Raw genomic sequence first — 27,709 nt, 5'->3', positions numbered from 1 at the left:
GAGGTTACGGTTAAGGTTAGGTTTAAAATCAGATTTCATGACTTTGCGGTTGCACCAGCTAGTAACCACTCTGCAGATCTATCTCCAGAACAAGATTCATGATGATAGCGCTAACCTGCATAATTGCATGCTAATGACAAAAGAGGAAAAAGTCAAATTATATTAAATCCAATGCACCAGGTTCTCTCTATGTGAAAGCTCTGAAAGAGTTCAGTCAGCCTCTTCTGCATCTGTTTTTCATATGGTTATAAGGTGATCTGTTTCTCTCTCTCCCTCTCTCTCTTTCTTCCTCCAGTTGAACCGGCAGAACTGCTCCTTGAAGAGGAAGAGTATGTTGTACCTGGCCCACCTGGGGCCGGAGACCATTGCTGAGATCGGCCTGGAGGATGAAGAAGAGGAGGAGGAGAGTGGGGACACCCAGGTAGAAAAAGAGTGCTTATCAGCCCACTGCCAGAGCACCATCACAGGTACTGGATGTCACCCTGCTGTCGCCTTTCCCACATATCCACAGCAGCTGTTCCAAATATTGTCCATACCGCTTTGGCTCATACACTGATACATTGATATTACACACAGATTTCAGATCTATCAGAGGTTGTCTTAGATGGCATTCCTGATGAATGGAAGAGATCTCTTTTGTTGTTACTTATTTGACCGATAGACCTGGCCCTATTGGAATTCTTTACGCTCTAGTACATACAACATAATTGATCATTGATTGCAAGATTGAGTGTACTTATTTCAAATTTTCATGGGCCAGAACTGAAGAAAAAATTTGAGTTGACACTGGAGGAGAAAAAGCAAGCCACCATTGATCATGAGGCTACAAGAGACGAGCTAAGGGACATCAGAGAAGAAGTAAGTCTGAATATAGATTTGGGAGTTGTTTAAAAATACTTTTTGTTGCTATTAGTTTCAAAGAAAAGCTGCACACTACTCTTGCTTGTATCACTTATTTTATTTAAGCTTACATGTCAGCCTCTTGGCCTTTGTCAGAGCTTTTTTTTGTAGCTTTTTTTTTCAAAATCCGAAAATCTGTGTTGATCCTCTCAGTGAAACAGATGAATCATGTGCAATGTCCTTATTATGTTATCATAGTGTAGGCCTATGCACATTCATACAATTAGGACAAAGAATACATTGAAACCTAGAATGATTTCCACCTACAGTATTCTAACAGTAGTGTCGCAATTCAGTTATTTGAGAAATCAATTAACAGCACAATCAAATCAACTCTCTTCTGTCTTGTTCTCTTCCTCTCTTCACTGTAGTTGCTGAAGGAAAAACATGATAATATGGTTTTGATTGCTGAGACAGTCCGACAAAAGAAGATCTTGGCAAAATACAACAGAGGTCAGAGAGTCTTCTCCACTGCAATATTTTGACTCCAAAGAGACTAGTGTAACATCCGTGTCCACCTTTCTGCAAGGAAATTAAGGTGTCCTACTCTCTGTGGCTTTTTGTGCAGCGTAACCTTGAGTGGGGTTACATTTGACAGAAAGAAGAGTCAAGTGAAGCCTCTACCCCCTCACTATGCCGTGAATGCTGGGTGATCCTTAGTGACTGGAGGCATATTTCTTACAGAAAATGATCAAAAAGCAAAATCACTATTCATTTGGTCCTGGTCTGCTGGCTTGCTTTTCAGGGAGCATGTTGGTTGTGAAAGTGAATTCCCCCTCCCCCTTGAGTTTCAAGGTTTTCCATAACGTTTTATACTGCCTGCTAATTACAGAATGTAAGAGTTTTAATTTATATTTTAGGTTACCAGTTTGCAGATTAAGGTTAGGGATTAAGACTAAAGTTAGGGTTGGGATTAAGGTTAAGGTCAGTGTTAAGATTAGGGCCAACTGACCAGATAAAAGGGATATAGGGAAATATGCAAGAAAGCTTGAACTACACATGAAATATGCAGGTGAAACAGGTGCGCTGTCAGTAGATTATTTTGTGCCGTTTTACTTGTTCTGATTAGATATTTAATGCTTCCAGTGTCGCTGTTTGCCGTGGAGGAGTACGAGGCCCTGCAGGAAAACCTGGATCTGGAGAAGGAGCTGAGGGCAGAGGCAGAGAAATTTGCACGAGAGGTGAGCTCTCTCGAGGCACCCATAATAGGCTTAGCAGCTTTGGATGGGTATTTCTGTCAGCTCGACATGTCTCCTTCCCACTGGGCACAGACGTCAATTCAACTTCTATTCCACGTTGGTTCAGTGTAGTTTCAGTGTAGTTTCCACTGGGACCACACCAACCAGTGTGGTCCCAGTGGGTTAACCGTGATTAATATGCTTGTTCCCAATCCCATTTTGCAGTCACCTGATCATTAACTTGTTTTTCTACTGACTCATCACTTAGACACTAATACGATGCATCATGGCTGTTTCCCAACAAGTAAACGATGGAATCAGGCCATTGCCTTAATATCAGACAAGGTGGCTGTGTTAATCTGCTAAGGGGTTGTTTCCGACTTTGTTGGTGTTTCTCTGTAGTTGGTGTTTAGACTTACCTTACACAGGTGCATAATGGGCTTTGCAGGCATGGTGCGTGCGCTGAATACATTTAATTAAACCGCTGAAAACCCTCCCAGTTGCTGCCCAACAGATTTTCTTGTGGAGTTTTCATTCAATAGGATTTTCAGTACATTTATCTTAAGACATCCGTTTAAATACGGTATATCTTTAATTAGAATTTTGTAGACAGAATACATAGAGAGAACGGGTTCAGAATATAGGGATCAATGAAAGAAAGCCATCTAAATATATGCATATTCATCTCCAATTCAGCACCAGCTGGTAGATTTTTAAATTATTTTAGGCAAATTTGGGGGTTAGGAAAGTATGTATGAATCATTCTTTTTTTAAAGTTTGGAGAGCCTTTATGCACGGTTGCACAGTGGTTTGATTAATCCTGAAAGTTGCCCTATTGTTCAATCCATGAAATATTGAAGGTTGGTAAAGTGTACAATAGGGGTTGAACAGTAGTCCTATAAATCTACCCTAATAATCCTCACTAATCATGGAACAGTGTTTTTGTCATGAACTGTGCTCCAGGTTTAAACTGCTACGTATGGTCTGAGTCCCATAATGATTCAAATAGGCTTCATGTCCCAAATGATTGCACAACATTACCCTAATATGATCCACTAATGCTAGCGACCCCAGGGACAACTATACAGACGTGACAGAGGAAAGCAGGGACAACTATACAGACGTGACAGAGGAAAGCAGGGACAACTATACAGACGTGACAGAGGAAAGCAGGGACAACTATACAGAATTGACAGAGGAAAGCAGGGACAACTACAGAGACGTGACAGAGGAAAGCAGGGACAACTATACAGAATTGACAGAGGAAAGCAGGGACAACTATACAAAATTGACAGAGGAAAGCAGGGACAACCACACAGACGCCAGAGGAAAGCAGGGACAACTATACAGAATTGACAGAGGAAAGCAGGGACAACTATACAGATGTCAGAGGAAAGCAGGGACAACTACAGAGACGTGACAGAGGAAAGCAGGGACAACTATACAGACGTGACAGAGGAAAGCAGGGACAACTATACAGACGTGACAGAGGAAAGCAGGGACAACTATACAGACGTGACAGAGGAAAGCAGGGACAACTACAGAGACGTGACAGAGGAAACCAGGGACAACTATACAGAATTGACAGAGGAAAGCAGGGACAACTATACAGACGTGACAGAGGAAAGCAGGGACAACTACAGAGACGTGACAGAAGAAACCAGGGACAACTATACAGATGTCAGAGGAAAGCAGGGACAACCACACAGACGTCAGAGAAAAGCAGGGACAACTACACAGACGTCAGAGGAAAGCAGGGACAACTACACAGACGTCAGAGGAAAGCAGGGACAACTACACAGGCGTGACAGAGGAAAGCAGGGACAACTACACAGACGTGACAGAGGAAAGCAGGGACAACTATACAGACGTGACAGAGGAAAGCGGGGACAACTACAGAGACGTGACAGAGGAAAGCAGGGACAACTACACAGACGTGACAGAGGAAAGCAGGGACAACTACACAGACGTGACAGAGGAAAGCAGGGACAACTATACAGACGTGACAGAGGAAAGCGGGGACAACTACACAGACGTGACAGAGGAAAGCAGGGACAACTACACAGACGTGACAGAGGAAAGCAGGGACAACTATACAGACATGACAGAGGAAAGGGAGGACAACTACACAGACGTGACAGAGAAAAGCAGGGACAACTACACAGACGTGACAGGAAAGCAGGGACAACTACACAGACGTGACAGAGGAAAGGGGGGACAACTACACAGACGTGACAGAGGAAAGCGGGGACAACTACACAGACGTGACAGAGGAAAGCAGGAACAACTACACAGACGTGACAGAGGAAAGCGGGGACAACTATACAGACGTGACAGAGGAAAGCAGGGACAACTATACAGACGTGACAGAGGAAAGCAGGGACAACTACACAGACGTGACAGAGGAAAGCAGGAACAACTATACAGACGTGACAGAGGAAAGGGAGGACAACTACACAGACGTGACAGAGGAAAGCGGGGACAACTACACAGACGTGACAGGGAAAAGCAGGGACAACTACACAGACGTGACAGAGGAAAGCAGGGACAACTACACAGACGTGACAGAGGAAAGAAAGGTATACGAAATGGAATGGAATGATGCAAAATGTAAGCTACAAATTGAAGAACACTAACACTAAAGTGACAGTTATAATTATGTGGGTATAACTTACGGTGGCTCCCGATAGTGGCTAATATTTAATATGATACAAATTGTAAAATATAACTGAGAAAGGGTCGGGCATATAATTATAACATTCTAAAGCACATACAGAACATCAACTCCACAGGTATAGCCCTACAGTAGCCTCAAAAGTTTACCCACAAATTATGAGGGCACAAAATTATTTCAGCAAATTAGGAGGTTACACAATTACAATTCTGAATAGCCTACTTCACTGTGGAAAATGGGGCGCGATACATGTCATGTGATATGATTTTCAGTTTGCTTCCATATGACTGGTTTCAGATCATCTCCAGGGATTATAAGGAAAGGTCATCTAAAACAATTGCTGTGTGTATTTACAATCCCTTCTCCAAACTGATTACTCATTTACCTAGCTCTTATTAATAGCTTATCGCTTTATAAATTACAGTGCATGGAGAATGCTGTTATTTCCATCATGAAAAGAAAGTAGAGGTTTGCGAGACCTTATTCATGGATTCCTCGCACGTACAATTGGTGGAATTATGATGGAATTAAGCCAACCTCAGAATGCGACGTATCTGTAGACACCCCTCAGCCTCACCTTCATTTATTCCATCTCCACCCCAAACGAATAGCGGTTGAATAGCATGCTATTCTCATGCTTAAATTCAAGGTCAGAATACGCAGAGAGAGAAAAGTGCATGAAAAGGGAATTACATTCCATTTACGCATGCTTAACTCGGGTCAGAGTCGTTCCCCATATGAATTATGAATTTGAGCTGTAGCATTGGACACCAGTATCCAATGGTATACTGTTTTTAGAATATGTGATGCCGCTGTGTTTAAGATGTGGCATGAATATCTTAGAAGTGCCACATGATTGTATGACATGTATGTTCTATATGGTGTCCAGATTAGTACTCTTCCCCCTTGCAATCTAATCAGTATTCAGGCACACTCTATTCATTATGTGTTATCACCAGAGATCATTTTTGAGAACATATGTAGCTAAAGGAATGACCACCCTATGCATGCTGCATAATGAGACCTCAATATACCCCCTCTCTGCAAACACACATTTTGAATAGCCTCACTGGTTTCTATACATGCTCAGGTACTTTTATCGGTATACTCAAATATTTGTTTATTACACTAAAACTACAGGTATGGTTAATTTACTGCTAAAACAGGCTGGATTATACTTATTTTCCCTTGAGGTGTTACAAATTTCACATGCAGTAATGTATCAACACTGTTAACACTTATTGACAGCTTCTGTCCCTTGTGTAAATCCTCCTCCCATGCAGATGCTGGTTGAGCAGAAGAAGCTGAACAGACAGAGTCAGATTCTCCTAAAGAGCTCATCACCCAGTGAGGCCCTGCAGACAGCCCTCACTGATGTCACCAGGCTCACCCAGGCCCTGGAGAGCCAGAGGCTGGAGCACCAACAACAGGTCACACATCAACATTAACACCACATCACCAACAACACAATGCGTCTTTAGTGTGATGAAAATTGTGTCTAGAATCTAATGTCAGCCAAGATATTTTTTCCCTCATAGTCAAATATTGCATTTTTTTAAATTACAAAATATGACCTCATCTGGAAAAAATCTACTCCAGTTTTGCACGTGGAAAAAATATGAATGTGTATCTGAAAAGACTTAAAGTCGATTAGCTCATCAATTAAACTGTGAGATGACCTTTTGAATGACAATGGTCACATGGAGCACTTTGGGCAGCGACTTTCTCTGTCCATACTGATAAGGAGTATCAGAGACACCATTCACTCTTAGCAGGATTTGGATGGGTGAAAACAATTAGGAAAGAGTGGGATCACTGATCTCTCCTGGTCTAGGGCGAAGGTGAGCCATACCCTCCATTTAAAGAACAATTAACACATTATTTGAGGAGCAGATAATTTTTTTGGGACTGGCACCTATCCAAAGCTACTTATCAGCAATTATCACCACAGGAGCTGTTTGTGGTGCAGGCTCTGAGCAGCTTACATTTTGTTCCGTTGTTTTGTGTCAGTGTGCGTGTGCGTGTGCGTGTGCGTGTGTGTGTGTGTGTGTGTTTTAAAGCAGCACCACTTATCACTATTTTTGCCTCAACATTTTTCTGTCTGTAGTGAAGAACCATTGTTTGCCTTGTAAAATCATACTCTTTATTTCCTAACGTTCACTTCAAGTTTAGTAAGAATGTCCCCGGTACACAGCATATCTTGTAGGATTGTGAGTGAATGGGTAATGTTTGGCGGTAACAGATGAAGGGGATTGAGGAGCAGCTCAGGGGTTCAGAGCTACATAAGGAGGTGCTGGCGTTACAACGTAAGCTAGAGCTCCTGGCAGAGGAGAAGAGGGAGCACGAGGAGAGATGTTCCAAGGCTAAGGTGGAGGCCAAGGATCTCAAGTTTACTGGTGAGTGGCACAGCAGAATTGGAGGACTGCACACAGTAGCTGTACATGATCCCAGCAGGGAATGAGTGGGCTTTGTCAAAAGGTTAATGTTATTCTCATGGTTTGACAATGGGATTTCTACATGTATTCAACTGAAGCCAACCTTGGGTTTTAACTGTAGAGAAATGCACAGAACACCCTTCATTTGTTAGCAAAAGCAATGGACTGCAAAGAAACATTTTCATTAGAGCACTTTATAATGCATTTGTAGGTTAATCATCTCAACCTGCAGTTCTCTAACCATTTTCTGAGCCATTTCCATTCATTTCAAGTGTTTGTAATGGTGAGCCTTTCCTAAATGGATGATGATGTACATCAGAACATTCTTCAGTTGTTAACAAAAGCAATGGACTAAAAACAGTGTTTCATGGAGCAGTTCAGAATACATTTTTGGGTTAATATTCTCCATTTCCATTCAGTTCGTAATATAATGTATTTTACACCTCCCTTAATGAATGGATGCTGATGCTACTCGTCCATTTGTCCTATTGAGCAGTTGAGGAGCTGCAGAAGAAGCTCCAGGCCCTTTCTAACCCTCCGCCTGCTCCAGCCCCTCCACCTCCGCCCCCGCCACCCCCTCCTCCACCACCAGCCCCACTCACCAACCCTCTCGGGTGAGATATGAACAAATGGGAATCATTTACAATGTACATTTTACATGAACTACATCTGCTTGAAGTAGTCATACTGGGGACCAGGCTTACTTCCTGGTCAGGACACATGGTTAGGAAAAACTCCCTATAGGGCCCTATATATGGTCCAAGGTCAACTCACTCTTTTCTGTTTCTTTACAGTTCACTGCTATTGATGATTCGCAAAAAGAAAAATATCAGTAGGGATATTCCATTAGTGGTTCAAGACTCAGCAAAGGAGCCAGGTACAGTAAACAGAAAAAAATCCTACAATCTATATTTTAAGAGCTTTAACAAAATGTTCTTACATACCTCTTTGGTATGTTGTCGGTTGTAGCGTTTAACTGCAAGCACTGTATGACCTTATACTATTTATTTTATTGTGCTGAACATTTGGACAGTAGTTCAAGGGTGTTGTTGTACAGCTCCCCCTTTCATGTAAACTACAGTGCATTCAGAAAGTATTCAGACCCTTTGATTTATTCCACATTTTGTTACGTTACAGCCGTATTCTAAAATTGATTAAATCGCTTTTTTCCCTCATCAATTTACACACTATAACCCATAATGACAAAGCATAAACAGTTATTTTGAAATTTTATTTTGCAAATTTGGAGGGGGAAAAAACAACTGAACTATTACATTTGCATAAGTATTCAGACCCTTTACTCAGTGGTTTGTTGAAGCACCTTTGGCAGCGATTACAGCCTAGAGTCTTCTTAGGTATGACGCTATAAGCTTGGCACACCTTATTTGGGGAGTTTCTCCCATGCTTCTCTGCAGATCCTCTCAAGCTCTGTCAGGTTAGATGGGGAACATTGCTGCGCAGCTATTTTCAGGTCTCTCCAGAGATGTTTGATCGGGTTCAAGTCTGGGCTCTGGCTGGGCCACTCAAAGACATTCAGAGACTTGTCCCGAAGCCACTCCTCCGTTGTCTTGGCTGTGTGCTTAGGGTCGTTGTCCTGTTGGAGGGTGAACCTTCGCCCCAGTCTGAGGTCCTGAGCGCTCTGGAGCAGTTTTTCATCAAGGATCTCACTGTACTTTGCACCGTTCATCTTTCCCTCGATCCTGACTAGTCTCCCAGTCCCTGCCACTGAAAAACATCCCCACAGCATGATGCTGCCACCACCATGCTTCACCGTAGGGATGGTGCCAGGTTTACTCCAGATGTGACGCTTGGCATTCGGGCCAAAGAGTTCAATCTTTGTTTCATCAGACCAGAAAATCTTGTTTATCATGGTCTGAGAGTCCTTTAGGTGCCTTTTGGCAAGCTCCAAGGGAGCTGTCATGTGCCTTTTATTGAGTAGTGGCTTCCGTCTGCCCCCTCTACCATAAAGTACTGATTGGTGGAGTGCTGCAGAGATGATTGTCCTTCTGGAAGGTTCTCCCATCTCCACAGAGGAACTCTGGAACTCTGTCAGAGTGACCATCGGGTTCTTGGTCACCTCCCATCTCCCACGATTGCTCAGTTTGGCCAGGCAGCCAGCTCTAGGAAGGTTCCAAACTTTTTCCATTTAAGAATGATGGAGGCCACTGTGTTCTTGGATACCTTCAATGCTGCAGACATTTTTTGATCTGTGCCTCGACACAATCCTGTCTCGGAGTTCTATGGACAATTCCTTCGACCTCATGACTTTGTTTTTACTCTGACATGCACTGTCAACTGTGGGACCTTATATAGACAGGTGTGAGCCTTTCCAAATCATGTCCAATCAATTGAATTTACCACAGGTGGACTCCAATCAATTTGTAGAAACATCTTAAGAATGATCAATGAAAACAGGATGGACCTGAGCTCAATTTCGAGTCTCATAGCAAAGGGTCTGAATACTCATGTAAATACGGTATTGATGTTTTTTCTTTCTTTTTTTGCAAAAAAATCTAAAAACCTGTTTTCGTTTTGTCATCATGGGGTATTGTGTGTAGATTGATAAGGGGGGGGGGGGGGTGATTTAATCCATTTTTTAAAAAGGCTGTAACGTGACAAAATGTGGAAAAGTGGAAGGGGTCTGAATACTTTCCGAATGCACTATATGTAGCTAAGATGTACCGTCTGGAAGACTTGAATCTGTGACCCAATTGCTTCAGAGCCTATCACTATCACAGAAGCTCTGATCTTTGGGTTGCACTTTATTTGGCTGGTGCCTATTATGTTTTAAACTAACATGGCTCTTATTGATACAGTACCCAGACGTCCACATTCAGACTTTGTACAACCTGTCCCATCCATAATCTCATCTGTTTCTCAGTCCATCCACATAGTTTGACTGTTTATAGTTTCCACTCTCTCTTATTTCAGGTTTCACTCAGGTAGAATCACCTTGTCACGGTCTAATCTTGAATTTTGTTGACTACCATGTGCTCTGACCTTGGTTTTCTTGCAGTATCCATAATTGAAATTCAAATGTTTTATTGTTTTCTCATTTAAAACTGCATACAATACATTTTTCTTTCACAAATGTTCCCCTCCTCGATTCAATGTGTAGAAATTCCTCAGTGGAATTGAATGGCAGCTCGACTTAATTGAGGGCCATTATTTAACCCAAAATTAAGGTTGCTCTCAAAGTAATTTCTATTTTCCAGAATCACTATGGGTCAGTTGGGTCACTTTTGTATGAGGAATGTAGACATTAATAATTGAGTAGTTGAAGGACACCAGTCTGTGCTTTATGAGCATTTATTGGGGATGCATTGGGCATTGACGGGCCATGTTAGTTAAAGGCCCAGTACAGTCAAAAAGTAGATTTTTATGTGTATTATATATATTTCCACACTATGAGGTTGGAATAATATTGTGAATTTGTGAAAATTATGATAATGTCCTTTTAGTGTAAAAACTGTTTGAAAAGACCGCCTGAAATTTCAACCTTTTTTGATGGGATGGAGTTTTTGTGCCTGCCTAGCGACATTACCAGGCAGTATAAGTTAATAGACCAATAACAAAGACAGTTTTTAACCTCTCTGCCGATAACAGCTAGTTTTCAGGTTACATATCCCTCCCATTAGGCTCGTCCAATTAGGCCCCTCACTCAGACCGTTCCCAGACAGTCCTAGCAAAATGCTTGCTTGAGAAATTGCTCTTTGAAAGAAGCAATTTTTGTTTCTTTTTGACCATTTTAATTGAAAACAGTCACAGTAAAGTACTTAATTGTTACCCAGAAATGATTTGATATTGAGATAAAAATGGCTGCATTGGACCTTGCATTCTAAAGTTGCATTCTTCTGTTTGCATGAACAAAAAAACAAACCTTGAATAGTTAAAGTGGGTGATACATTTGTATGTATCTTCTGAACATTTTGTTACCAGTCCTTCATTTGTGATTTTCTGTTATTGGGCACTCACTAATGTACCTGGTTGCCCCTAGAGGTAGAAGAGAACGGCTTGAATACCGTCATCAATGATATTTTTCATTTTAATTACAACGTTTGAATAAAATACAAAAATTCTTTAATACTTTGAATATTTTTTGGAATACTTTGGAGGACAACATTTTCATAACAATGTGAGTTATGTGCCAGCTAACAATGGCTTTATTGTATAATCTTAATTGAAGGTTACAAGGTGATTAGGTTTACCCACTCAATTGTTCGGAGCATAGTGGGTGCAACGTTCTTACATTTCTTTCTACAAGCTGTTAAATTAAATATCTCCCAACTTTTGTCAGCTGCATATAACTTGTATTTTCTTGCAGAATTTGCTAAACTTTTCTTGTTGAACTGAATAAAAACATAATGGTTGTTGAAGGAGTACCGAAGCCATTTGTAAAGACCACTGTATGAACTGTTGTCCGTAATGTTTGCCTGCAATACTCACCTTCATGGAACGTGTAGACAGCAATAGAGGAGGATGGAAGTAATGTTTTTTATTAAATCTCCAAGTAAAGTTGTACTCAAAATCCAATAAATAACCTGTGTGCTCTTTTTGTGTTGACTCCTAGATATGGATATCAGGCAACAAGCTGTGGATGAGATGATGCAGAGAATCAAAAGGGGGGTTCACCTCCGACCCGTGGGCCAGGCCCCCAACAAAACCAAGCCCGTCCAGGTACATGCAGGATATACCTCACAAAGGGTCACCAACATTGTACCACTTCAGCTCAGAGAAAAGCTGAGTTTCTACATAAATGCACTCTTTTTCCTTGTTACAGGTGAAATGGCTATATGACCTGTACAATCATGTTCATGGACCTGTGTCCTAAGAATAGTGTATGTGGTACTGAAGTGAGCTTGTTTTTGTACATTGTAAGACTTCTAAGCCATGTCGACATGGAGCTCTGTACATTATGTTTACCTTAGAGAAAAGCTGTGTTTCAACGGGAACACAGTGAAAGGCTTAATGACCTGTCGAAATCATGTTCACAGGCCTGTATGTTTCTAAGTAGCATAGCGTCGCTGACGGAAGAAAACCTTGTATCTCCATAATTGAAACTTCAGGAAATTGAAAAACTGCTCTATTTTACAAATAAGGTCCATACGACTATGTAAACTTCAGAAGCTATTTTGAACACATTGTCACATTCCAACAGGGATGACAGTGTGCTGTATGTGATTACCGCATGAGCTTGTTTTTCTAAGTTCTTATGAGATCTCTAAGACATGTCAACATGTAGCACTTAGCACTCTGCCCACAGTTCTCTCAAAATTGGAGACCATTAGGACCTATACTTTACCCAAATTATTTTATAATGCGTAAATTGTCTGTTTGCATGCGAAATTAAATAATTATACACTATGTGGACATCTTTTTATTTTATGACCCTGTTTTAACCTGTATTCTGGTCTCTGTGGTACGAAGAGTGGTCTAGAAATACACTACAATGCTAACAGGTTCTGTAGGCTGAAACAGTGATTGGGATAAATGTGTCAAATATGTGCTGCTTATTTACCAAACCCATCTTTCCATCTGTCCTCATCCTCTTACCAGCGAGAAAGGGTACCCTCTAATTCTGCCATTCAGGAACTTAAAGGAATTCTGGTAATGGAACCTTTTAATAATAGCAGTAGTCCTTTTTGAGGTACTTTTCTTTTCCAAAATGTTGATAAAACCATGATTTGTTAGACACTACAGTATACAAGCTACCAGAACAAACAATATTTTATAATACATAGCTACTTTAAGTTGTTAGAGGTTATTCTCAAAACCATACCAGAATCTGTATCCCTTTTTGTTCCAACTGTACAGGACACTTTCAAAAGGCCCTCCCCCCACCTTAAAGTTGGATCTCCATCAACAAACACTGAGTCTGAGCTGGAGAGAGTTCTACAGAGACGACGGGGCGCATTCAAGACCTCACAGGAAAGTTGTGAGTTTTGTCTCCTTTAAAATATATACAACTGAAGAATGACAAGCCCGTACTTACTCTGGAGGGGGTTTCAGTGGCCGTAAAGATGACGAACAATATTGTTTCAATTTTTGTCTATTTAGACAAAGGCAGTCTTATGTCCTGCTAATAGTTTCAGTACGAATAGCTAAAGGATGGGATCATGGAGCGAGTCTTGTGTAACAAGGAATAGGTAAGATGCCATCCGTAGTAGAGTATCATAACGGAACGTTTCTCTATTTGTTTTTGCTGTATTGTTATTATTAAATTTAACAAGTGATATTACATTTAGGAGAGAGACTATATATATGAGGCAAATTAATTTCCAGTAATTAATGCAAGAACAAGGTTATTGCCTTACTCCCTCCCCCTTTTGTAAATGTTATATAAATATCAATCATTTGCAAACTCATGTTCTAATTATTTAATAATTATTTAGTGAAACAACATATTGCAAATCTCAAAATATGACATCTCATCTTCCACACAGCCCACCCATGTTTTGTAGTATGGACACCACTTTCTGCTTTGCTGAGGAGGTGGTTCCTGGTAGTTGATTTAGTTAAATGTTAAATTATTTTACACTCCTCTGCAATGAATGAAACATATAAGAAGTTGTGCCGTGTTGCAAACATACCTACAGAATAATATCAGTTCTCTGTCACTGCAGATCAATCAGACAAATAGGTAAACATACTGTAGGCCTACAGTAGCAATTTCCAACTGTTGAATGTAGAAATACTGTGGATCTATATGTGATTGTGTTTGTGTCTGTCTCTGTCAAGGTTTGGCGTCCTCACCTCGTCCCTTCCCCAGCAGTGTTCTGGATGTCACCAGGGTGAGAGGGGACCATCCCCAGACCAAGCAGAACCCCCAGGACTCTGTCCCGCTCTAGGCCCACTCAGCTGACCTGAGTCCTTGCCACTAGCACCCCAGGGCCCTGGGTAAGTACGCCTCACAGGATGTCTCAACACCTGGAATCACTGCATGATTTACAATGAAGTTTAAGTCCCAAGACCCAACTGATCGAAAATGAGAAACCTACTTCTTTCTGTAAGATAAATCTCCTTTAGAGTAAGAACCAGTCTGGCCCTAGTTGTTTCTGATGATTACAGGAATAATTAGAGCCGCTCATGAGATCCAGTGCACCGTGGCTTCATGTTGTATTAAGCTGTGATGTTTTCACACTGCTGCTTGTTTTGTTTTGGGGAGGGAGTGCACTACTGTATGAAGGATTACCATGGGGCGATTGATTTAGGTGAAATGAAATACTTTGTTCCCACAACTGGAGGCTTTGTTAAAATTTCTTTAATGGTGAAGGTGAAGCCCACATTTTTGACACAGTCTTTGTTTGCACTGAGAGGATCCGTCAGCCGGCTTTTGTAGCCTTGAACATTTGCCAAAGCAAGTATGTCTTTAAATTGGTCTGTCTAGACCAGTATTAACCTTGTAGCCTCCCAGTGAGCAATTACAGGGCACTGTGGCAGATTTTGTTTCCACTACTCCCCTCGCTCGATACTCCCCCAGTCTTTCATGGACCAAGATAATTTTTTTGTGCAGGTGTTATTTGAAGGCATTATTGTAAAGATTTTTTATAGCAGAATCTATTTCAAGACTAAAGAATTTCAAGCATGTAAATGCACATATAGCATCGTAACTGGTAGTACTGGAGCTTTAGATTTTAGTCAAATGCTTGGCATGTCAACTACAGGTTAAGCTGTTCTGCTAGGTGTTTGTTACGGAACAATTGGATTGGGATCAACTTGCTCTCAGAACGCCACAATGACCATCACGGTTAGTTGACCATGAGGATGGGCTTTTTTCACTCACCTGCACAAATTCATTGGACTATTTCTGAAGTGAGGGGGAAATGTGAGAGCCAGAAACAGGAGTGTGACGTCCCGTAGCCATTGTGTGGGGCACTAATTGAGGATTTGGGTCTCATTTGTCACTAAGGCACAATTTCCACTTGGAGCACAGTTGAAAGAAAGGGTCAAATCCCCCAAGATTGTGGAGGAAATTCAATTTGAGTGACTTTTCTTTCTGCCATCTTGTTTACATGTATACTATTTACCCCCCAAATCCTGTTTGAGGATAAAGTGTCTTGTGTTAGATTTATCTTCCAGGCGCCTCAAGGGGCTCAGACTTCATCTTAAGACCTATTGGCTCTGCACATTCATTCATCAGTGGACTGCCACAAAAATACAGACAGGGCTACAACATTGTTGGAAGAGGAAGTCACTTTGTCGTTTTATTTAACAGCAGAATTCCCCTCGACAATGGCCTTGCAGACAGAGGGATCAGTGGACAAGGGGATGTTGCTTGCACCAAGGACTCGGAAATGACTAATTGTGCAGACTGACATGTTTTTCTTATGACCCTCCATTTTCTCATGTTGAAGGAAGAGGAGGTTAACTAAGACTAAACTTAGATAACGTCCAAGGAGATGAGAGTGTCATTGAGCATCAGACATTGCTTGAGTAAGCCACTCTACGTGCTGGACAGACAGAAAGCGAGACAAAGAGAGAGCGAGAGCGAGAGAGGGAGAATACCTTAGTAATAATGGAAGTTATAGCAGGAAATGGTGCCACAGGCTGGGATTCAAACACAAACAACCTTCGCGCTGCGATCCTGATTCATAAATGTAAAATATTGCCTTGATTCCAACTGTGTTAACTGTCAAAATGCCAATAGAACTGGTACATCATTTAATTCAAACAGAAAATTAAGCATGCTTCAAGGGAGAAAACATTTTCATTGATTTGATGGCAGTTACTGCGGTTCCACCAAGTGCAGTGCGATGTCAGTAATCTGCGTTTCTTTGAATCCTGGCCTCAGTCTCTCCTCAACCTCTTTGAAATGATTGCACTTTAAAAAAGTATGTCATTGTAGGTCTTCAGTATTTCGTACGGAATCTGATTCTAGAAGTCACAAACAGTATCACCAACTACGGCCAGCTGATGCTTGCTCTCCTTGGACCTGTTGTTTTCAGTCCATGGACAGCTCAACGTCGAAACAGAGTCCATGACCTGGCCTTTCCCTGCTTCCTCTTTAGCGATCTGCCGTCTGACATTGATTGACAAGCAGTAAAGATTCTGTCGATCAGGGCGACAATGTAATTACCCGGAGGCATGCTGTGTCCCTTTTTATTTTGGTGAGAGCCATCTTTACCGCTCTCTATTTCTGTCGCCATCAGCCAATACAATGCAACGTTTTGTTGTTTTTTTCCCCCCAGAGGGATTGGCAATTAGGAAGCCTCTTTTTAGTGTGTCTGGGAAACACTTAATTTAGCCTATTTTGTTAGTCATTCCGTTTATTTTCCAAACAGAGTAATTGCCTGGTGGGGAACCGTGGCTGCTCAGGGCCAATTCACACGGCTGCTTTCTCTCTGCCCGCTACGTCTGGCTATCCACACTCATTGATTAGAGGATGTCTGTAGATCCAGTGAACTCCCTAGCTCTCTCTCTCTTTCTCTTCTTCCTTGGCTTGTTTGGATGTTAAGTAGATGGTTATATGAACACAGAATATTCTCTCATCTTTATCAACAATTGTGTATTATATACCATAGTAGCTGAGGCAATGCCGAGCTAAGCACTTTAAAACCAAGTGAAATCCAGTCTATTACGATGCTTACAATCTTTAGTAAGTTGATATTCCAATTAAAATGCAAGTTTACTCATCCTAAAATGTTGTAACTACACAGGTATTCTTGATAACAGGAGTAATTGTGCTTTGTGCCATGTTCAGCTTTTACTCAGATAGAATGATATGCCTACGTAAGTTACGATAAAGATAAGCCAAGTTAAATAAGTATGGAAAAACTATCCTTAAATCATAAATCAAGTATATTGATAGGTTAAATACAGTAATTAATGGATAAATCAATGTTGCATTTTCAGTTGAAAAGAACATGAATGAAGAACTCCTTTGACAGGCCCATTGAGGCAGGCCGTAAGTGCTCCAACACAGCTGTGTGGTGGCTCTCCCTGTCTGTTGGTGCACAAAGCACCTCTGAACCGTCTGCTTCCCACTGGAACAACTGCCCCCTCTGTTACACTGACGCAGGGCATGCCACAACTGTTAAGACCGCTGGTTTTGTCTTTAAAAAGGGCTACATAATCATTTCCTCTAGGAACTGTGTTTTGGAGTCGGATGAGGATATGACAAATTATGAAGGGGCCCTTTCTCAGTGTGTTGGCTTTAATCGGTGGTCAGCATAGAGTCGCTGTATGCTTTAGCCTTCTTTTGTGTCGGCTCTTTCAGATCCATCTGTCATCCTGTCAACATTGCTTAAAAATAGGATGTTTCCTAAACAATAACTTATATCAGCACTAACATGTTACACGAAGATATTGATTAATAGTGAGTTCCACTGATTGAGTAATAGTGAGTGCCACTAATATCAAATATTTTTCTGTCAGTATCAAACTATTCCAGTACTTCGGTGGATTTCTAATCAAGGTCGATTTTTAAATTGCTTTACACTCAAAACGCTTGTTAAGATGGATGTGTATAAATTGTTGGTCTTGCTCAGTGTTTCTCATCTATGTTCCTTTTCATCTATTTCTCTTTAGACAAGAGACCTGCACCTGTCAATGCTGCAGTCAGCTCTCTGGTGAAGGAAAGAAGACCTCAGAGTACAAAGCCTGTCTGGTGTCCCCACTGCACTACACAGGGTTTGGGAGTAATGAACTACATTTGGTCCAACTAGTAATTGAATTACATTTTGCAGTAGGTTGGTGGTAGTTGAACTAAATTCAAACCTAAGTAGTGTTTTCAGTAGTTAATACATTTTTTGCCATGTAGCGGTGTAGCTAACTCCTGGAACTACACACTACTTTTTTTCCAAAATGAAAAGATAATATGGGTGAAGTAGGCAATATTTTCCTTTCTTTTTCAGCATCAGACCTGCCTAATTCTCACTTGAAACACAGTTGTTGTGTTTAATAGGCTAAATTACACATTCAGATGTACATATGATAATTTTTCACTAAGTAGTTTGGATGTAGTGAACTACTTTTTCAAAGTAACTTCAGTTAATTAAACTATATTTTTCTTAAGGCTAGCTTTAGTTTAGTTTAATTCTTCCAGTGTGAAGTAATTGGTAGCTTGGTAAACTATATTTTCAGAGAGCTACCCCAACACTGGCATTATAACAAAAATGGAAATGTTGTCATAAACCACATAAAAATAAATGGTTATTAAATGGGCAGGTTTATTAAAAATAATCGTGACCACAGTGTCTTACATAATCTTTTTTGTATGTGTGTGTATTTTTTATTCTTTGGAATTTGCAAATATATGTGTAAATATCATTTTCTGTTCATTCCAGAATATGTGATGCCAAATTATTGTGATTCCTTTGTGGTCATTTTGATCAATTCAGTTTTGTTTCCAAGGAAAAATACAGATCAACGCTGCATTTGGTTAGCGTGAAACCTTTTTGCACTAAGTGACGACTGATAATTCATTCATTTTAATATGGGAAGAAATGTAATGGTGTATCATTTAAATAGATTGTATGAGTGATTCATTTTAAGACTTGTAATTACATTAGATTGACGTAAACATAAATCGAAAATGTCATTTTGGAATAAAACACTATGGTATTCATTTAATCCTTGTCCTCAAGAATATTATGTAAATAACTGCTCCTCCGTTTCTCCAACAAAGAGCGAGGATGTGTCTTTTCTTAAATCTGCAGACAGAAAACAAGTGAAATAAGTTGAATGGACAACAAAGGCTTTAAAAAGGCCAAAGCGAAACTAGCCAATGCATGACAGTCTATTGAACATGTTCTGTAGAGGTCTGTGCACATTGAACATGTCCCTCCTCGCTCCAGGCCCCTCTATTCTAGGTCTGTGATGATTTCTACTGCTGTGACAGCACTAAAAATATATATATTCCACATAGCCAGAGCCAAACGATATACAAGAGTCCTGTATATGCAATTGGTGCAGAAGTTAATTCTTTATTTTATACAAAGATGAACTCGCTTTTCAGTAATTGCCCAATATCCCTGTCCCTTTTTTGGGAGGCGTAATTAGGTGGCCAATTAACAGAACCAAGGTAGGGTTTTTTCGCCAGCTCCTTTTCCCCCTCTTCATGATTCCTGACACACAGTTTCCTTTCACGTCCAGGGAGAAATGTATTCTCACCAGCCCAGCCATTACTGCCTCTCCTACCCATAGCTTTGTCTAGCCCCCTCTTTCTACTGGCTGAAAAGGCGAGAGGAAAAAGCCATACCCAGTATTCCCTGCTGGGCCAATTCTTCCTCTATAGAAATCAGACGGTTGTATTTAGTCAGCCGCTCTCCACGACTCAGACCTCCCAGTTTGACATACCTAACTCCCAGGCCTACGACCTGAGGGAGAGAGAGAAACGCACAATGACAAGAGTTTACGGGCGCCGAGTGCCAACGTGCGACGACTGCTCATCGCCAAGGGACGGAGAAGACGCCGTCACTTGGCTTTGTTTTGGTGTGAGTACACAATGACAGGCAAACTGTTTATTATATCACTTCAATAGAGGTTCTTGGGCCTTGTAAATACAGACATTTGTATTATAAAACTTGTACAGAGCAGAATACATACATAAGTGATGCAATGGATTGTCAGACTGAAATGTGCAGATTTTCAGTCCAACACATTACTAGATAAAGACAGACAGCGAGAGAGACATGTAAACATATAGATCTAAAGAGAATGACTAAGCCTCACCACATCTGAGAGTGAGTTGTCACTGCAGGGCTCACCACACGTCGTTCCAATTATTACCTCACCTGACATACAAAAAGACACACACACACACACACACACACACACACACACATAAAAGTAACCTGTATTACCAGGTCAATGAATCAACTCTTTACACCAGGGATGGGCAACTTTTGAAGGGCCTCGGATCAACCCCCCCTCTTAACTATTTTTATGTCAGTCACTGATAGTCAGTCAATTAGCCCATGTCAGCTAAAAAAAAATTGATTGTAAAGTTAGTTTAGCAGCCAGCTATCTAAACTTGTCAAATTACTGGCCGGGGGGCCCCCATTGATTTTATTAGTCAGTTTCACGCAGATATCATATTGAAAACTGCAAACATTTCTCCCACCCTGTGGCAAAATTAGTATAATTGCAGCAAACGTGCTTCAAAACTGCAACATTTTCTCTACAGCCCATGGGAAAATGTGTAGAATTGCACAAAATTAACTCTAAAACTTTTATTTTGTATTTTCTTTTAGCTCTGCTGTCAAGACGGGGGCTCGCAATGCGTTAAAAAATAATAATAATTATGTGACCCCCACCCTATCAAAGTTGCCCATCCCTGCTTTACACTATCTGTCATTACAGGGGTTCCTCTGAAAAACAGTGCATTCCCCAAAATAAGCATGAACAAACTAACAAACCATAGTTTCATATAGAAGAACATTAATTTGAGTGAGATCTTAAGAACAAAGGTAATCTCGGACACCCAGAACTAAAATCTTGCGTAATTGCGTCAGATGCTCAGTTGAGTTCAGGGGGAGACGGGTTAGAAAATATACTAACGAAACTAGCGAAGTCTCCACCCCTCTAATCGTAAACTCTCTGACAGTTCAAGCAAGTCTATGGGCCAAATGTCCCCTCCCATTCAGAAATTCAAAAGATGCGAGCACCTGCGGAATCATCATTTGCCCAAATGATCAGTGGCGAAAAATCTGCATACCGGAAACAAAGTTCCTCGTTAGTCGTCGCATCCCACAGTCTGTAGACAGATAATACTACCATTTATGCTACATGCATCTGTCCATGAGAGATTAGGACAAAGGTAAACTGACTGAACATCATTTGGGGTCCCATGACCTTTAACAGTAGAAGTATCGTCGGGTTGCATCATTCGATCGATACATGGCCCACGCAGACATTCATTTGGCTCCCTGTGATAAAATGTTCGATTCGGCAGCACTCAAATGGGAAAATCTTCATTTGAGGAACCATGTAAGTTGGCGTGTCTCACACATCACCTATATATTCCAAAATATTTATACTGTCATGTTCATACTACTGTTTCTATTCACAGTATTGATGTTGTGATGGCAATTATTATAGGTCAATCTGGCCAATATGATGGCTTATTCCCCTAGCATGGATTTGACCTCCAATTTTTCTTGACATTCCATCAATAAAATGTTGCACACTGTACATTTGACCTACATTAGGACAATGTATTAGTAAACAAAAGCTCTATGTAAAACTCCATCAGTGGCTCCCTTTGTGCTCTGTGGTGACGTGGGTCAGGTCGGTGACTTTATTGGTCTGATTCAGGATGTACCCCTGGAAGAGATGGGGCGTCTTCCTGTGAGCCGTGACACTGGGGCTTAGAGGAGATGTCAGAGAGCAGGCTGCAGGAGGCTCCAGCCACACTGCTCAGTCTCTCCTACTGCTCCTTACACATCGGGTCACACACACACCATAAGTTTCTATAAGCACACCAACACGTCTTTCATTTACTGTGGATGTGTGTTCGGAGGGGTGTTCACATCTTACCTCTTTTCGCAGAGGATCGATCAGGGCTACGACTGCTGGGTATTTACTAATCAAAGCCTCATCCACTAGTTCATCTGGAGATTTGGGGGTTCCTGTAATAACTTCATACTTTCCTTTTGGCTGTAGAGGAGCAAAGAGAGAGAAAATAAAATCTAACTTCAAAGTAGTCTTTTTCCAGCTTATATTTTGTTTTGAATAACTACAGTATGTCAACATCAAATTCTAATTTTAACTAACAAAATCATTATTGAAGGTTAAACATTGGTTTCAATGGGAAATCAAATCAAATGTTATTTGTCACATGCTTACTTGAGGGCCCTTCCCAACAATGCAGAGAGAAATAAATAATAATATAATAATAAGTAATGATAACTTGGCTATATATACAAGGGGTACCAGTACTGAGTCGATGTGCAGGGGTACGAGGTAATTGAGGTAGATAGCTACATATTCTGTAACTAAGAATAAAGTGCCTAGGCAACAGGATAGATAATAAACAGTAGCAGCAGCGTATGTGGTGAGTCAAAAAAGTTAGTGCAAAAAGGGTCATTGCAGATAGTCTAGGTTGCTATTGGTTAACTATTTAGCAGTCTTATGGCTTGGGGGTAGAAGCTGTTCAGGGTTTTGTTGATTCCAGACTTGGTGCATCGATACCACTTGCTGTACCCGCATATAGAGTTGTACGCAAGGGCACACTGTGCCTGTTTTAACGTTCTGTTTACATACATAGTCCATTATGTTGTGAGCAGCACAGTTTACTGCCAATGGACCTCCTTTCCAAGTGCCAATCCAAGATTGTTAGATGCTTCCGTAATTAGATCTAGAGGCTGCTTAGGACTCAACAGATAAGGCTCCAGAGTCAGACACTGTTGGCAGTACAGGCTGGAAAGAGAAGGAATGTCTAGTCAGCCATCATAAATGTACACAGTGTCATCGTTAATAATATGCATATATCTGGGGAAAGAAGTGCTGGATCATACTGTATGTGAGAGATTCTACATTTCCTCCTGCAAAGCTACTGGGTATGCAAGCTTTTGCTCCAGCACCGCTCTAACACACCAGATTCAGCTCACCCAGTAATTCTCCAGGAGGAGGGGTTGCCACCTCTAATGAACGTTAATGATATTTCAAATTCATGTACTTTAATTAGGTTAGCGGGTATGAATAGGATTTAGACGTTCCTGTTTCCAAAGCTTTTGAAGGTATTACATGGGATATATTTAACCCACCATCAATAATATTGTTAATCCTATAAATGTAGGCCGCGAGCTGTTATCGTCTCATCTTGTGATGTCCATCACATAATAAAATAGGGAAAGCGATTTCCTATCGACAACCTTTAATCTATTCCCAGTTAGATAGTGCTTCTAGTGCTAAACACAGGACGTTGCTGAGGGGAGGACGGCTCATAATAATGTCTGGAATGGAGTTAATGGAATGGTATCAATCCCATGGAAACCATGTGTTTGAGGAGTCCGATGTCATTCTAATAATTCCGTTCCATCCATTACTATCAGCCCATCCTCCCCAGTTAAGGTGCCACCAACCTCCTGTGGCACTGCTAAACCATAGACAGACGGCATTGAATTGATTCTAACTTTGAAGAACGTAACTACAACGTTGAAATTGTGATATACTCAGAGAGTTGTCATGTAATGTATATATTCAGTCTTAAAAATAAATCATAAGCTCCCTATACTGTACAGTAGATCCACTATACCAGGCTCTGCCGCAATGTTCCTTACCCCTGTTTTTGAAGCAATGTTCATTATTTGAATCATCTCCTTTTGAAGCTCGAGGACCATTGTGATGATCTGTTGGGGGAGTTCACGGATCGTTTTAGGTAAATGTTTCTTTATACTATGTACAGTGCCGTGCAAAATTATTTGCCCTCTTTCTGATTTTCGAGAAAAAAAATTATCAGATCTTCAACCAAAACCTATTATTAGATAAAGGGAACCTGAGTTTACAAATAAAACAAATTGATACTTATTTAATTTAATGAACAGTTATGCAACACACAATGCCCCTGTGTGAAAAGGTAATTGCCCCCTTACACTCAATAACTTTAGCTGCAATGACTGTAACCAAACACTTCCTGTAGGTGTTGATCAGTCTCTCACATTGCTGTGGAGGAATTTTGACCCACTCTTGCATGCAGAACTGCTTTAACTCAGCGACATTTGTGGGTTTTAAAGCATGAACTGCTCGTTTCAGGTCCTAACACAATATCTCAATCGGGTTTAGATATGGACTTTGACTAGGCCATTACAAAACTTCAGATTTGTTGCTTTTTAACCATTTTCATGTAGACTTGATTGTGTGTTTTGGATCATTGTCTTGCTGAATGACCCAGTTGCGCTTCAGCTTCAGCTCACAGACAGATGCCCTGACATTCTCCTGTATAATTCTCTGATACAGAACAGAATCCATGGTTCCTTCTATTAAGGCAAGTCGTCCAGGTCCTGAGGCAGCAAAGCACCCCCAAACCATCACACTACCACCACCATGCTCGACCGTTGGTATGAGGTTCTTACTGTGGATTGCAGTGTTTGGGTTTTCACCAGACATAATGGGACCCATCTCATCCAAAAAGTTGACTCAAGTTTGCCAAAAAAGCCCTTGGAAGCACCTGGGTGGTCGTCAAGACTCCTCGAAGAATGTTCTATGGACACATGAGTCAGAAGTATAACTTTTTGGACGACATGCGTTCCATTATGCCTGGCGAAAACCAAACACTGCATTTCACAGTAAGAACCTTCTACCAATGGTCAAGCATGGTGGGTGTAGTGTGATGGTTTGGGGATACCCATATCACCTCCCTGATCAAGGCCCTTCTCCACTGATTGCTCAGTTTGGCTGGGTGGCCAGCTCTAGGAAGAGTCTTGGTGGTTACAAACTTCTTCCATTTAAGAATGATGGAGGCCACTGTGTTCTTGGGGACCTTCAATGCTGCAGACATTTTTTGGTACCCTTCCCCAGATCTGTGCCTCGACACAATCATGTCTCAGAGCTCTACGTACAATTCCTTCGACCTCATGGCTTGGTTTTTGCTCTGACATGCGCTGTCAATTGTGGGACCTTATATAGACAGGTGTGAGCCTTTCCAAATCCTGTCCTATCAATTGAATTTACCACAGGTGGACACCAGTCAAGTTGTAAAAACATCTCAAGGATGATCAATGGAAACAGGATGCACCTGAGCTTTCGAGTCTCACAGCAAAGGGTCTGAATACTTATGTAAATAAGGTATTTGTAAAAAAAAATTTTTTATACATTTGCTGAAATTTCTAAACCAGTTTTCACTTTGTCATCAGGGAAACAAATGATTTAATACATTTTAGAATAAGGCTGTAATGTAACAAAATGTGGGAAAAGGGAAGGGGTCTGAATACTTTCTGATGCAGTGTAGATGCTTCTACATCTGCATTGCTTACTCTGGGGTTTTAGGCTGGGTTTCTGTTCTTTATTTTTATTTATAAAAATAAAAAAATCCTTTATTTAACTAGGCAAGTCAGTTAAGAACATTAAGAACAAATTCTTATTTACAATGACTGCCTACCAAAAGGCCTCCTGCGGGGACAGGGGCTGGGATTAAAAATTTAAATAAATTCAATAAAAATATAGGACAAAACACACCACGACAAAAGAGACAACACAACACTACAAAAAGAGAGACCTAAGACAACAACACAACATGGCAGCAGCACAACATGGTAGCAGGACAAAACAGGGTACAAACATTATTGGGCACAGACAACAGCACAAAGGGCAAGAAGGTAGAGACAACAATACATCACGCAAAGCAGCCACAACGGTCAGTAAGAGTGTCCATGATTGAGTCTTTGAATGAAGAGATTTAGATAAAACTGTCCAGTTTGAGTGTTTGTTGCAGCTCGTTCCAGTTGTTAGCTGCAGCGAACTGAAAAGAGGAGCGACCCAGGCATGTGTTTGGGGACTTTTAACAGAAAGTGACTGGCAGAACGGGTGTTGTATGTGGTCGATTGATTGAAGATGGTCAATATTATTATTAAACACTTTTTTTTTACTACACGCTACATGTATAATATGACAACTAGATGAAATAGCCTCCCTTAACACCCACACATATATCTGCCATTGCCTTCAAGTCTATCATTCCTGATCAATGACCTACATCACATTGCATAACATAGCATGGTGTGTGTCAGTGTGTGTGTGCGTGTTCAAAGGGGAGCTCACTGACCTGTTTGTTCCTCAGAACTGTGATGTACTTGTACAGGGGCATGTCTTGCAGTAGAGCCCCAATCTTGGCCACAGCCATGGACACTGAACCGATGGCCATGCTGCCAGGCAGGACCAGCTCTGGAGGCGGGATGGGCTTCTCTGTCCTGCTTCTTTTCTGCCTGGAATACCAGAAATAAACTTAATCTGCCACAATGTTGTTACACAACTTGAGAGGAAGAACAATTTCCAAAAGTGACTGTCTGAGAGGCCAGCCCTCCCACAGGGACTCTCTTACAAGACAAGGCTTTATCTGTCACTAGAGAGTGGGGAAGAGGAGGAGATGATTTACCTCAGGGGACCACTAGGGAAATAAGCCAGAGACATGAGTGCATTGGACCAGAGGCTTCAACCGAGATTCTCTGTGGAGCTGGGAGCTAATACTTGCAGAGCTAGCTCTTCAAATAACACCTAAAATAACACCTCTCAATGTGTCTCCAAGGTGTAAACTTCAGCGGCACACTTAACCTGCACATGACCTCTTTACGCATACTTAAAACACATGGTCCCTCTGAGGTATTTTATTGAGAACAAGCTAATGTTTTGAAAGGAAAGCATCCATTGGTAATGTGATGTGATGTCAGAAATCTGTCAGGCTGGCCCAGGGGAGAGGTTGTTACCTTTCTCTTCACCCTTCTTGTCAGCATGCATGAATGACACTATGGGGTTGATAAGGACAATGGCTTCTTCTACCCTTGGATGAGCCATTGTATAATTGGAGAACTTGGACATCGTCAGATATCGACCAAAGAGGTACTGATGGAGAATGGAACATAGTCCTTATGTCTAAATTACTATCGGCCCGTAGCACTCACATCTGTAGCTTTGAAATGCTTTGAAAGGCTGGTCATGGATCACATCAACACCGTCATCCCAGACACCCTTGACCCACTCTAATTTGCATACCACCCCAACAGATCCACAGATGATGCAATCTCCATTGCACTCCACAATGCCCTCTCCCACCTGGACAAGAGGAACACCTATGTGAGAATGCTGTTCATTGACTACAGCTCAACGTTCAACACTATAGTGCCTTCCAAGCTCATCACTAAGCGCAAGACCCTGGGACTGAACACGTCCCTCTGCAACTGGATCCTGGACTTCCTGACGGGCCACCCCTAGGTGGTGAGAGTAGGCAACAACACATCCGCCACGCTGACCCTCAACATGTGGGCCCATCAGGGATGCATGCTTAGTCCCCTCCTGTACTCCCTGTTCACCCACGACTGCGTGGCCGCGAACGACTCCAACACCATCATTAAGTTTTCTGGCGACATGACAGAGTAGGCCTGATCACCGACAATGATGAGACAGCCTAGAGGGAGGAGGTCAGTGACCTGGCAGTGTGATGCCAGGACAACAACCTTTCCCTTAACATCAACAAGACAAAGGAGCTGATCATTGGCTACAGGAAACGGAGGGCTGAGCATGCCCCCATCCACAGGGCTGTAGTGGAGAGCTTCAAGTTCCTCGGTGTCCACATCACTAAAGAATTAACATGGTCCACACTGTCATGACTTGCGCCGAAGTCGGCCCCTCTCCTTGTTCGAGCGGTGTTCGGCGGTCGACGTTACCGATCTTCTAGCCATCACTGATCCATTTTTCATTTTCCATTGGTTTTGTCTTGTCTTCCATCACACCTGGTTCCAATCCCATCAATTACATGTTGTGTATTTAACCCTCTGTTTTCCCCTCATGTCCTTGTCGGTGATTGTTTGATTGTATGTTTGTGCAAGTTATGTGTTGGTGCGCGACGGGTTTTGTACCCACTTTGATTA

The 27,709-nt window shown here is 41.5% G+C and overlaps 1 protein-coding gene and 1 pseudogene across 1 annotated transcript in view; one reads left to right on the top strand and one right to left on the bottom strand.

The window, feature by feature from the left end:
• shtn1 (shootin 1) overlaps positions 1–18,758 on the top strand; it is a 44,146-nt gene extending 25,388 nt beyond the window's left edge. The window contains exons 5-17 of the mRNA XM_071380521.1: positions 296–467; positions 761–858; positions 1,272–1,353; positions 1,987–2,081; positions 6,036–6,182; positions 6,995–7,148; positions 7,684–7,801; positions 7,982–8,064; positions 11,758–11,864; positions 12,744–12,794; positions 13,002–13,122; positions 13,926–14,084; positions 17,715–18,758. Of these exons, the coding sequence (XP_071236622.1) occupies positions 296–467; positions 761–858; positions 1,272–1,353; positions 1,987–2,081; positions 6,036–6,182; positions 6,995–7,148; positions 7,684–7,801; positions 7,982–8,064; positions 11,758–11,864; positions 12,744–12,794; positions 13,002–13,122; positions 13,926–14,035 (1,338 nt within the window). The 3' untranslated portion in view covers positions 14,036–14,084; positions 17,715–18,758. The remainder of the gene's footprint in view (positions 1–295; positions 468–760; positions 859–1,271; positions 1,354–1,986; positions 2,082–6,035; positions 6,183–6,994; positions 7,149–7,683; positions 7,802–7,981; positions 8,065–11,757; positions 11,865–12,743; positions 12,795–13,001; positions 13,123–13,925; positions 14,085–17,714) is intronic.
• An 18-nt stretch (positions 18,759–18,776) lies between these two features.
• On the bottom strand, positions 18,777–26,636 carry LOC139562175 (enolase 4-like; annotated as a pseudogene).
• Positions 26,637–27,709: the final 1,073 nt, after the last annotated feature.

The sequence above is a fragment of the Salvelinus alpinus genome, chromosome 32 (assembly GCF_045679555.1).
Source record: "Salvelinus alpinus chromosome 32, SLU_Salpinus.1, whole genome shotgun sequence".
Taxonomy (NCBI): domain Eukaryota; kingdom Metazoa; phylum Chordata; class Actinopteri; order Salmoniformes; family Salmonidae; genus Salvelinus; species Salvelinus alpinus.
The sequence above is the reverse complement of the archived record's forward strand: the minus strand, read 5'-3'. Positions and strand labels throughout refer to the sequence as shown.